At 36.9% G+C, this 13,329-nt stretch overlaps 1 protein-coding gene across 15 annotated transcripts in view; it reads left to right on the top strand.

Moving 5' to 3' along the window:
* The window catches only part of FAM172A (family with sequence similarity 172 member A), a 511,553-nt gene that overhangs the window by 475,041 nt on the left and 23,183 nt on the right, over positions 1–13,329 (top strand). Inside the window, exons 11-12 of one of the 15 annotated variants that reach the window (XM_023212129.2) lie at positions 430–497; positions 7,663–7,695. The exons of 13 other annotated variants lie outside the window; for them this stretch is intronic. In XM_023212129.2, the coding sequence (XP_023067897.1) occupies positions 430–497; positions 7,663–7,680 (86 nt within the window). In that variant the 3' untranslated portion in view covers positions 7,681–7,695. Of the gene's footprint in view, positions 1–429; positions 2,265–7,662; positions 7,696–13,329 lie in introns of those variants that run through there. One more of the 15 variants, XM_023212126.2, reaches the window with a different exon arrangement.

Below are 13,329 nucleotides of genomic sequence, written 5' to 3'. Positions count from 1 at the left end.
CACTGGCACTTGCCAATTCTAAGGCCTTTGGCAGTTCATTTAACCTCTTTGGTCAGTTTCTGTGTCTATAATTTAGAGGTGATATTTTCTGCATCACCAGCCTCACTGGTTTGTTATAAGGATAGACTCTGATAATATATGTGAGGATAACCAGAAACTATCAAGTGATATACAAATAACTATATTTTTCTGTGAAACCAGTAGTGCCAAGATGCTCCAGTAATAGACAGATTCCTTGGTCAAATGCTAGGTTCAATAAAGGTAAGCAGGCTTCTTACGAGCAGGCCTTCTCAGAATCTTTCACTTGGAAATCAATATTGCAAAAGAAGAATTAATGTCTTTTTATATGTGACCAGAAGAAAACATCTAGTTCATATAAGTTGTACCAAAATATTCAAATAACAATCCTCACTCTCATTTTTCAAACAGGATCATGTCAGGCACTATACTTGCACTTTACATACATCAACGTTAACTCTCACTACAAATCCTATAATGTAAGTATTATTTTTGTTGGCCCCATTTTTACTATTAAAAAAGAGAGAGAGATCAAATAACTTGCACAGGGTTAAAGCCGAAAGAAAACATGTTACATTTAAGGAAACTAGCACTGAGAAATGGGACATAAGCAGCATATGCTCTTTCTCATTTTTGTTATCTCCTTTTCTTCCACCTGCTACAACTCTAGTTCATGTCTATCTACATTACCTCTAGACTACAATTTTCCAAAGTGTGTTTTGTAAAATAAAAGTCCTCAAAACTGTCCCAGGAGAAACTCATTGGTCAAATAGTTTGGGAGATGGTACACATTGAATTCCTTCTGTGCATCATAGTATACCTCAGCACATTGTAGCCTTTAAATCAGAACTTTAAATCAGCAACTGCTGACATCCTGCAAAGCCAGAGTTCCATGGAATAAACTTTAGGAAATGGTGACTATTGAATAAGTCAACCAGTTATATACCATCTGACTACCAACAGATCTAGAGTACCATCTTCACCATGAACTATCTGTAAAATTGTTGGAAATATACAGCTGATTTGGTAATTTTGCTAAATGTGGTCAACCAATTTCTTAAAGATTCTCCAATATAATTTTTCCCCACTCTGACAGCAACTGATAAAATAAAAGATGACAGAAATCCAGATCACTTTTTAATCTGAGAAATAGTACCCTAATAGAGGATTGAGTTTATTTTACTTAATCAAAATTATTGTTCTGGTTATTAAAAATGAGTTTAAATCAGTGATTTTCAACCAATGTAAGCATTTCAACTTCAAAGGGAGGCCAATGATGGAAAGATCTACTTCTTCCAATTTCCCTTTGAAAAACTAGGAGAAAATTGCAGATTAATTTATTTAGTCCTACCACACCAGGATCCTCCAATTAAGAGTTACTTAAAACTTCTTTGAATTAGGACAGTTTAGTACCAAACTGTATTTGAACTTCAAGTACCTTTTGCATCAACTCAAATAAAAAATACTGTATTTTATCCTTTTATTCTTGGAAAACATTAGGTCTGTTTCCTATTTTTGTTACTTCATTTTCATATATCTTGTTAAAATATCATAGAGTTTGAATTATTACATACTCATTAGTTCTGCTGCCTTGGGATGTAATGACTCATATTAGTAGTCTATATAATAAAAAAGGTTGATGATTTTTCACTGGACTGTCCTTTTGGGACTATAATTCTCAATGTTCTCAGGAAATTTTGCCAATCATTACTGATAAAGTAATCTTACACTGTCTTTATCATTGCCAAGTTCACAAGTACCACAACTATCTATGTTACCTGTGAATGTTGAACATAACACCATATTCATCTGGCAAATACTTTACTTGAAGAGTCACCAAGGATACATGATGAGAATGTCACCATTTTATAAGCAAATAGGGTGATTTTGTAATTTTGCTAGCATTTATTTTAGATTGGTCTTTGCAAATTAATAAATGAGTCCGTCTTCTTAAAGCAAAATTACCAAGCACCATCCAGTTATTGCAGACATATTAATTTGCAAAATTTTAAAATAATTGATGACTAGAGGGGGGAAAAAGACTGATATAGACTGATTAGCTCAGTTTCTAGTACTTCTAGGAGGGTTTAATCTCTGGCAAGGCCAATGATTTTGCGTAAAGATAAAAAACTGTGTCCTAGGGCAATTAGTTTTATTCATTGATATAAATTTTCTATTGGTATATAAAGTATGGTAGTTTCATTATGATATCTGTATATGAAGTCTAGTCCCTAATAATTTTTTTTTTTTTTTTTTTGAGACAGAGTCCCACTCAGTCACCCAGGCTGGAGTGCAGTGGTGCAATCTCGGCTCACTGCAACTTCCGCCTCCTGGGCTCAAGCCATTCTCTTGCCTCAGCCTCCTGAGTAGCTGGAATTACAGGCACCCACCACCACACACAGCTAATTTTTGTATTTTTAGTAGAGACGGGTTTTCACCATGTTGGCCAGGCTGGTCTTGAACTCCTGACCTCAAGCGATCCGCCCACCTCAGCCTCCCAAAGTGCTGGGACTACAGGCACTGCACCCAGCTGCCCTTTTAATTTTTCTTCTGATTTGTTTTTTAGACATAAATTTTATATATAATAAAATAAAATCTTCAGTATACAAATGGTTGAGTTTTTAAAATTGTATACATGTATTGTAACTACCACCCTAATAAAGATCTAGAACATTTCCATCACCCCCAAACTTTTCTTACTTCCTTTCAATCACCCTTTCTACACCCCACCTCACCCTGCAACCTCTGTTCTAATTTCTATCTCCTTAGATGTTTTTTGCCTGCTCTTAAATTTCATATGAATGACATATATAGCATATACTCATTTCCAGGCTGTTACATGTATTAATAGTTGGTTCTTTTTAATTACTAAGTAGTGTCCATTTTGGAAATATATCACGATTTGCTTGTGCATGTTCCTGTTCATGGACATTTGTGCCATTTACAGTTTTTGGCTTTTATAAGTAAAGCTTCTGTGAACATTTTCATACGTGCCCGGCCTTGTTTTTGTTTTTTCTGAGACATGATCTTGCTCTGTCACCAAGGCTGGTGTGCAGTGGCACAGTCATAGCTAACTACAGCCTTGATCTCCTGGGCTCAAGGAATCCTCCTGCCTCAGCCTCCCAAGTAGCTGGGATTATAGGCATGCACCACCATGCCTGGATAGTTTTTTTTTTTTTTTTTATTTTTAGTAGAGAAAGGCCTTGCTGTGTTACCCAAGCTGGACTTGAACTCCTGAGCTCAAGGGATCCTCTCACTTGGCCTCCCAAACTGTTGGATTCCAGGCATTACCCACCATGCCCAGCCTAGTTATGGATTTTCTTTGCATTTATCCTGTTTAGTATTTGCTGGGCTTCTTTGATTCTTAAGTTAATGTTTTTCACCAAATTTGGGATTCAGGAGTATAATTTCTTCAGATTTTTTTTTCCTCCCCTATTCTCTGTTTTCTCTACTCTGGGACTCCAATTACATATAAATTAGTTGACTTTATACAGATTCACAGGTAACTTATGTTTATCTTTTTTCCCAATCTCTTTTTCCTCTCTTCTTTAGTGTAGATGATTCCCATTGATCAGTTTTCAAGTTCACTGAGGTTTTCTTCAGTCTTTTCCAGTCTGTTATTAAGTCCATCCAGTGATTTTTTCTTTCAGATATCATACTTTGTAGTTCAGCAATCATCATTTGGTGTTCTGAAGTTGCAATTTGTCTGTTAAAGTATTCTGTTTTTAGCCCATTATAACCACTTCCTCAACTCCTTGAACATGTATATAATAGTTTATTTAAAGTCTTTGTTAATTCCAACATTTGGGTTATCTTCAAGTCTGTTTCTGTAGTTTTCTTTTTTTTTTCCCTCCTTCATATGTTCCAAGTTGTTATTTCTGAACAGTGGGATTATTGGTGATTCCAATTTTTTTTAACGTATATGTTTTCTACTTTTTTCTATAACAAACATAGGTAGAACAGTAAAGCCCTTTCTTTTTTCTTTGCATACTCAGCAAGTTCTTATATGTTGGACATTGTGAATTATGAGTTGTTGAGTCTCTGGATTCTGTCATATTCTTCTGAAGAGTGTTGGTTTTTGTTCTAGTGGGCATTTAGTGGCTGATTACCTTGCCTATGTTGAGGCTTGGTTTTACAACTTGCTATGATGAGTTTTGCCCTTAATTTTAGGGTAAACCCTGGGACCTGTGACATTATCTTTATTCCTAAGGAATGGCCTTTATGGGTTGCAGGGGAAAGCCCGAGGTAGTCATCAAGCCTCTTTAATTTGGCAAGATACCAAGTCTAAACCATCTGTCCTGCAGTAGGCAGCAGCCTAAATCTCTGCTCATGTTCTTCAGACTTCTAGCTGTAAGCCTTTTGTCAGCTCCTTTGAGTCTTCCCATGCAAACAGAGTTTGAAATTTAACCAAAAAAATTAAGAAGAATTTATACACAGATTTGGAATTGTTCCCATTCATAGTTGGTGCCTTTTTGTTAGGAATTTACCTTCCTGGTTTCCAGCTGTTCTGGCACCCCCAGACTGTATCTTCTGACACCTTAAGCCAATAAAATTGCAGCCTTCTGCTTGGGTTCTGGCTAGCCTGCACGTGCAAGAAGGCAGGTTCTCTCAGCTGAAGGGCCACTCAGTATAGAGCCCTTCTTTGAAGGGTTTAATTTCTTCCAGTCTCTGCCTGCTTTTGGTTGCTTCTCCAGTCCTATCAAATAGATGTATTTTATATTTTGTCCAGAGTTTATCATTGTGACCAATGTGAGGGTTAACCAACTGCCAGGATAAGAACCCTCTGTATAGTATAATTTTAAAAATGCATTTGTTTTGAAATGGGGTTAGCTTTTCCATTAATAAAATAATGTATTTTTAAACAAAAATAATAATAAAATGAATGTTTACGTGTCAAAAAAAAGTCTGAAAAGATATGTTCCAAGTTGTTATTTCTGAACAGTAGGATTATTGGTGATTTCAATTTTTTTAACTTACATGTTTTCTACTTTTTTCTATAACAAACATAGGTAGACCAGTAAAAGTCCTTTCTTTGTTCTCCTGGGTAAATAATTTGCTTACAATGACTCTTTATAATAAGATGTGCTTGTGGTTCTTTGCTGCATTTTATATTTCAATTTCCATAGGTTACCAATCTAAAATCCTAGTAGTCTGCTGGTATGGTAAACAGTATTCTTTCTGACTTTAGGAATAAAGAAATTGGGACAAATTAAAGTTAAATAGCTTGTCTAGAACTTCAAGCATATTGCTAGAGTAGCCAGAAATAGATCTTAAATTTTAAGTCCCTCAGTTCAGCTGTGTACACTATTTCTAAGCCCTCAGCATCCGTGTATGCAGTTAATTCTACATTTTCTAATGACTGTAGAAGAAAATTATCATAGTTAAATATAAGCCTCAAATATTTTGGAAACTTCACTTCAGTCACTGATTTCAGTCTCCTCTCCATCAACTCTTTTACTAGAACTCCTTAACAAGTGGAAAATTTAACTGATTTTAATTTTACTACATTTAACCCTCCAAGAGCTAATAGCAAAATAAAAGGAAGGCAGGCATTCAGATAGCAGGGAATTTTCTTCTTTCCTGGGTTGTAAGTTTCTTTATAAAATAAAGGATGAGTATTCAATGTAATCATTCAGTGGTAGATATGTAAACTTAGCCAAGCATATTTTAATCATATTCTTATGTTTTTACTAACATAATGTACTTAAAATGTCATAAAACTTAGTGATAGAATTAGTGTTGTCACTCTGAAGTTCAGATTGAAATAAAATAAATCTTATAAAAGATGTCAAATAAAACTATCTTTTAAAAGCCTATAAAATTAAATTAAAATAAGAAATAATTATTAATTTTTTTTTTTTTTTTTTTGAGACAGGTTCTCACTTTGTCACCTAGGCTGGAGTTTGGTCACTTGATCACAGCTCACTGCAGCCGCAGGCTCCTCCTGGATTCAAGCAGTCCCCCCACCTCAGCCTCCTAAGTAGCTGAGACTACAGGTGTGCACCACCACTCCTGGTTAATTTTTGTATATTTTGTAGAGATGTGGTTTCACCATGTTGCCCAGGCTGGTCTTGAACTTCTGAGCTCACATGATCCACCTGCCTCAGCCACCCAAAGTGCTGGGATTACAAGTGTAAGCCACCATCCCTTGGCATCTATTAAATCGTAATTGTTTTCAAAATGTGATCCTATGCTTGGCACAGTGGTTCATCCCTGTAATCCCAGCACTTTGGGAGACCGAGGGAGGAGTTTGGGAGACTTGAGGTCAGGTGTTTGAGACCAGCCTGGCCAACATGGCAAAACCCCATCTCTACTAAAAATACAAAAATTAGCCAGGCATGATGGTGGGTGCCTGTAGTCCCAGCTACTAGGGAGGCTAAGGCAGGAGAATCGCTTGAACCCAGGAGATGGAGGGCTGAGATCGTGCCACTGCACTCTACCCTGGGTGACAGAGGGAGACTGTCTCCAAAAAAAAAAAAAAAAAAAAAAACTGTGGGCTTGGTGCAGTGGCTTATGTCTGTAACCCCAGCACTTTGGGAGGCTGAGGCCAGTGGATCCCAAGGTCAGGAGTTTGAGACCAGCCTGATCAACATGGTGAAACCCCATCTCTACTAAAAAATACAAAAATTGGCCAGGCACGGTGGCTCACGCCTGTAATCCCAGCACTTTGGAAGGCCGAGGCGGGTGGATCACAAGGTCAGGAGTTCAAGACCAGCCTGGCCAAGATGGTGAAACCCCGTCTCTACTAAAAATACAAAAAAAATTAGCCAGGCGTGGTGGCAAGTGCCTGTAATCCCAGCTACTCCGGAGGCTGAGGCAGAGAATTGCTTAAACCTAGAGGAGTGGAGGTTGCAGTGAGCCGAGATCACGCCACTGCACTCCAGCCTGGGCAACAGAGAGAGACTTTGTCTCAAAAAAAAAAAAAAAATACAAAAATTAGCCAGGTATGGTGGCACACACCTGTAATCTCAGCTACTCTGGAGGCTGAGGCAGAAGAACTGCCTGAACCCGAAAGGCAGAGGTTACAACAAGCTCAGATTGCACCATTGCACTCCAGCTCTGGGTGAGAGAGTAAGACTTGTCTCCGGGGGAAAAAAAAAAATGTGATCCTGGACTGGATCCTGTGCTAGAGACTAAAAAGGGCTATAAGGAGAACTAACTAGCAAGATGAATATATTAATACAAATGGTAGACTAAAAAATACATTATCAATGGAAAATCTTCTGAATTTGATAACTATACTGTGGTTTCATGAGAGAATTTTCTTGCTGTTGGGAAGTACATACTACTGAAGGGCATGATATTTGCAACTTACTGTCAAGTAGTTCAGAATAATAGTATGTGTGTAGATACACATATGTGTGTCACAAAGTGAAAAAGTGAGTGATAAACAAATGTGACAAATGTTTTTTAAAATTGTTGAATCTAGGTAATGGATGTTCAAGCAGTAACTATTATTCTTGCAACTTCTTTGTAAGTTTGAAATTATTTTAAAAATAAAATTTATTTTTAAACTTAATACTTCTGGGTTTGTTTTCTTAGAATATTATATATTCAAACTTGTTTTTCGATATCTGTTTGAAACATTAGAATCACATCACTATACACGATGTATCACTAAATTTTATGATTTTTTTTTTTAAGAGAACCTTTGGAACTTGAGAGTCTAACCAGAAGAAAATCTTCATGTTTGAATGTATTTGCAGAAATTAGATAATTAAATCATTGTGCTAAACCTAGGTAAGGAGAAATATGGAAAAAAATATTGGCTGAAAAGAGCAATTTTATTAGTAAGAATGACATAGTTACAAATTAATTTTAATTCCAACGTTGTTTTAAATGAGAATTGCTTATAAAAATATCCACTTAAATTGTGTGTGTTTGCCACCATATGTAACAGTGTAATTAAGCATCTGTCTACATTTCTAGGGGTTTTAAATTTGTAGAATCTTGCTCTGGGGCCTAAAACTTCAATAGTTAAAGGTTTCACCAGGGACCTCATAAAAAAAACAAACAAACATTATTTTTTTCTTTTTGGCATGAGAGATTATTAAATAATACAAGAGCGACTATGGCTATATAAATTAAGGAATATGAAGATTCTTATTTTTCGCCCTTGTAAAAATCTAAAATAGTTTTCATCTGAAATTTTTAATTTGCCTTGTGAGATTATTTCAGTCTCTTTTAGAGATAATGTTTTTAAACTAAAGAACTACTGATACTACATAATGATATATCTTATTTGTCTTACTAAATAATTTCATTAAGATTCAAGTATAGAATACTCTTTTTAAATGTGTAATTATGTATTATTATGACAGTCCATGTAGCTGCTCTGAACTGTGTGGTATAGGGAAAAAAAACTATAGCCCATAGTTAGGAATACTAAATTTTTTAATTGACTTTTAAATAAATTTTTTTTTCTAGAACTGCGTTCTTTACTTATAAATTCAAATTGCTAGAGACTCACCTTTCTGAATAAGTTACATATTTCTTCTGATCATGAATCTTGAACTGTTATATTTGGGTCAAATGCAGTTCTGAAATAAAGTGTGAATTATTTTTTCTTGTGGAGTATATATAGTGTTTTGTCTTGCATGTATAAAATACAAGTTTAAAATTCAAGTGAAAGTTGTTCCCAAAAATTTTTAAACATTCTCTAACAATCATTTTAGATACTACACTTTAGTGAGTGTCTTGGGGTTGCATCATCCTATACATATTTTTTTCACATTAGATTTTTAACGTTTTCTCTACTTCATCTTTTTTTGTTTTTGTTTTTGTTTTTGTTTTTTGAGACGGAGTCTCGCTCTGTTGCCAGTCTGGAGTGCAGTGGCGCAATCTCGACTCATTGCAACCTCCGCCTTCTGGGTTCAAGCTATTCTCCTGCCTCAGCTTCCTGAGTAGCTGGGACTACAAGTGCATGCTACCATGCCCAGCTAATTTTTTTATATTTTTAGTAGAGACAGGGTTTCACTATGTTGGCCAGGATGGTCTTGATCCCTTGACCTCATGATCCACCTGCCTCGGCCTCCTGAAGTGCTGGGATTACAGGTGTGAGCCACCACGCCCGGCCTATTTCATCTTTAAAGATGAAAAATAAGATTTTTAGAGTTTAGCATATTTCAACCGAGACCCACATGCTTCCCTTCATCCTTCGATTGTTTCTTCATGTCAGGAAAGATATGAGTTAATATAAAAGTGAAAATGTTGCCTTCTGTGTTAGTCTACAAGAAGCTATGTTGGAGAAAATGATTCTCTTTAAAAATACTGAGCTGGAATGATTACAGAGAAACCTCATGTTTAGGAAATGACCTATTGATTGGCTATCTAAAGTTAGAAGCATTGACATTGAGGCTCTTTTCTCCAATAGGTTTGTGTTTGTAGCTTATCTAAGATTGCTATCTTTAGTCAGCCCAGAGCAAATACTCATCATATCACACTCAAAACATATTCAAAGTGCTGTTTTAGCAAAAAAGATAATTATATGAATGTAAAGAAAGAAAGAATGCAGATTTCTTAACTTTCTCTGTTGCCTTAACTGCTTCATATCATATCACGGTGGCACAGGTCATAGTTTTATTTGTTGACATGGCTAGTATGCTAAAATCTGTGTTCTGTGCCCATCTTTAAAAAAATACAACCAGGAATACTGGATCATACAACAAGTTTTCACTGTCTCTAAAAAATTAAATTAATGAAGGAATAAAGGGAGGAAAGGAAACCCCTGCAGAAATTTAATAGAAACATACATTTAATGCTTTATATTGTGTTTTTCTGGTATACTGGTGACCTCTCAGTAAAAAAAAATGTTTTCCATGTGAGTCTGTTCTTTTGTTGGACCATCCATATGTTCAAATATTATTCCCTATTGATCAACAGTGGATAATTGTGAACTTTCTGGGACCCTTTAGGAGTTCAGTCTACAGTTGGGGGGGGTGTGTGTGTGTGTATGTGTGTGTGTGTAAAATATTAATATATGACATATAGAGAATATTTATCCTTATTAAAACTTTTGATTGCACCAAAATGGCTTCTAAATTCCACACTGGTATACCAATGTGGTATATTATTTTCCCACTTTCTGTGCTAACACAAGCAGTAAATGAAATAGATCTCATTACTTTCAGAAAGAAGTAAGCAGTCACACTGTCTTACACTGAAACCACCAATTGGCTTATATTTTAATAGACCTGTGCTGTAGATAAGAGCCTGGGATCTGGACTCAGCTACTTCAACTAGGATCTATTGGGAGCCTCTTATGTGTCGGCACTGTCACAGGAAAGAGGAATAAAAGGTCAACAAAACAAACTTCCTGCCTTCATGGCACTTATATTCTTACTTACTAAGCACTATGGCCTTTACTGTATGACCTCTACAGACCTCAGTTTCTTCATCAGCAAAATGGGGGTAATATACCTGTTTTGAAAGATTATTTTTCAGGGTACATGAATTAGTGTATGAAGGGGCACAGTGCCATACCAGGAATATAGTAAATACTTTTAACTTTCCCTTTTGTTTATTAATGATGATAATAATTATTAGAAATACATATTAAAACTTAAAATCTCGTTGCTTAAAATTGAATTTTAAAAAGTCTTAGGCTGGGCGTCGTGGCTGTTGCCTGTAATCCCAGCACTTTGGGAGGCTGAGGCAGGTGGATCACCTGAGGTCGGGAGTTTGAGACCAGCCTGACCAATGTGGGGAAACCCCGTCTCTACTAAAAATACAAAATTATCCAGGTTTGGTGGTGCATGCCTGTAATCCCAGCTACTCAGGAGGCTGAGGCAGGAGAATCACTTGAACCCAGGAGGCAGAGGTTGCAGTGAGCCGAGATCGCGCCATTGCACTCCAGCCTGGGCGACAATAGCGAAAAATCCGTCTCAAAAATAAATAAATAAACAAAAAGTCTTCATATTCTGTGGGCTATTCACATATAATATTATATGGCTAGAGTAATACCAAGGCTGATAGTTTTACATACATGCCATCAAATTTGGGACTTCTGTAATCTATTCATTCATACGTAGGCGTGAACTGAAAACTGTGTTTTTGAGGAAATCTTGACCCTTCCTTCCCCCAGGGACTTCCTACCCTCTTTTGGTAGGTTGAGGGGCCGTCTCTTCGGACACATCCTGGTTTGGCGTCAGAATTTCAAGAGTGGATATTAAAGCATATTGATGTATCCAGAAATAGCAGAATAATCTGTCATCCAGGTTCTTGCAAGAAAATATAACTTCAAACTTTCTGTTACACAATCCTTTGTGGACAAAAATTAAAATAATATTGATATTATTGTCTAAAGGATATTGTCTGTGCATTCCTTTAGATAATGCTTGATTTTACCCCTTGAGCAAGCCAGGCTAGCACAGACTATCAAGTCATCTAAAACACGTTATCTTAATGTTCCTCTGAGTTACTTCTCCTGAGTTGCTTTTTAGTGTTGTGTCAAAAGTCTCCACTGAGAACACAACCATAAAAATATAACTATTCTCTATAGGTGGTTAACTTTTACCACCTAGATGTGATAAATCATAATCAATTGTGTATCCCTCTTTGTAATTGTCAATAGGGGCTGGACACAGTGGCTCATGCCTGTAATTCCAATACTTTGAGAGGCCAAGGCAGGAGGATTGCTGGAGGCCAGGAGTTCAAGACCAGCTGGGCAACATAGCAAGGCCTTGTCTCTACAAAAAAAAAATTTTTGTAATTAGCTGGGGGCTGGGCACAGTGGCTCATGTCTATAATCCCAGCACTTTGGGGTCCCAAGGCGGGCAGATCACTTGAGGCCAGGAGTTCAAGATCAGCCTGGCCAAAATGGCAAAAACCTGTCTCTATGAAAAATTGAAAAACTTAGCCAGGCGTGGTGGTGCACACCTGTAATCCCAGCTACTTGGGAGGCTGAGGTAAGAGGATCACTTGAACCTGGGAGACAGAGGTTGCAGTAAGCTGAGATCATGCACTGCACTCCAGCCTGAGTGACAGAGCAAGACTCTGTCTCCAAAAAAAAAAAAAATTAGCCAGGTATGGTGGTGAGCTCCTGCAGTCCCAGCTACTCCAGGAGCTGAGGCAGGAGGAACACTTGGGCCCAGGAGTTTGAGGTTATGGGTAAGCCATGATAGTGCCACTGCACTCCATCCTGGATGACAGAATGAGACTCTGGGCACCCTACTCCAACCAAAAAACCTAGGCAACATAGGGAGACTCTGTCTCTACAAAAATATTTTTTTAATTAGTCAGGCATGGTGGTGCATGCCAGTGGTCCCAGCTACTCCAGAGGCTGAGATGCAAGGATCACTTGGGCCTGGGTGATGGAGGCTGCAGTGAGCCATGATCATACCACTGCACTCCAGCCCAAGTGACAGAGCAAGACCCTGTCTAAAAAAAATAAACAAACAAACAATCATCAATAGGAAACTCAGAGCCAAATGTTTAGCCATAAACTGGCAAATGAAAGGCGGAGAGCCCTTACCACATCTCCACCTTTCTCTACTTTGTTTACTCTTCATCCCTTTTTTCTACTATAATGTATATATGTCATCCCACATGCTTTTTTCAATAGAGGGTATGAATAAATAACTATTAAGCAAAGGTAGCTTTACTGCTGTATTTTTAATATGATATTATTAAAATGTTTACTATTAAGTCACTGTAGAAGTTTATCATTTGTTAGCCCCCATTGTTAGAATTTTTAAGTATTTTTTCTAGTAAATGAGTCATAGCATTCTTTATTATTGTGGTTCCCAAAGTATCTTTGTCTTGATACTATAGGTTTTCCTTCATTTACAACTTCTCTTGGGTAAACATTTCCACAATCCTGTGTTTCTACTGATGGATATAAATTGTTGGCTCAAAAGTATTGAAATTTGACCAACTCAAAACATCTTTCAGTAGCCAACATCTTCCTTTTTTCATGTGCAGATTTACTCCTCTGGATTAATCTTATAAGTGGATTCACAGGTGTTTCCCATCAATATGACTTTTTAACTTTTCTCTGTGAAACAGAAATAAAATAATAGATGGCATCAACCTATAGTGATGCCCAAGGGATATATTTGAGAGTCTTTGGGAAATAATTCCGATCCTTTTCTACTTTAACAAGATCTAAATATAATAATTATCACCTGATTTGAAAACACTTGAAAAAAAAGAACTTTCATGGCCTCATAATTTATTTATTTTATTTTTTTTTTTGAGTCAGAGTTTCCCTCTGTTGCCCAGGCTGGAGTGCAGTGGCACAATCTAGGCTCACTGCAACCTCCACCTCCCGGGTTCAAGTGATTTTCCTGCCTCAGCCTCCTGAGTAGCTGG

Source organism: Piliocolobus tephrosceles, chromosome 4, assembly GCF_002776525.5.
Source record: "Piliocolobus tephrosceles isolate RC106 chromosome 4, ASM277652v3, whole genome shotgun sequence".
Lineage (NCBI taxonomy): Eukaryota > Metazoa > Chordata > Mammalia > Primates > Cercopithecidae > Piliocolobus > Piliocolobus tephrosceles.
This window is presented reverse-complemented; position numbering and strand designations above follow the sequence as displayed.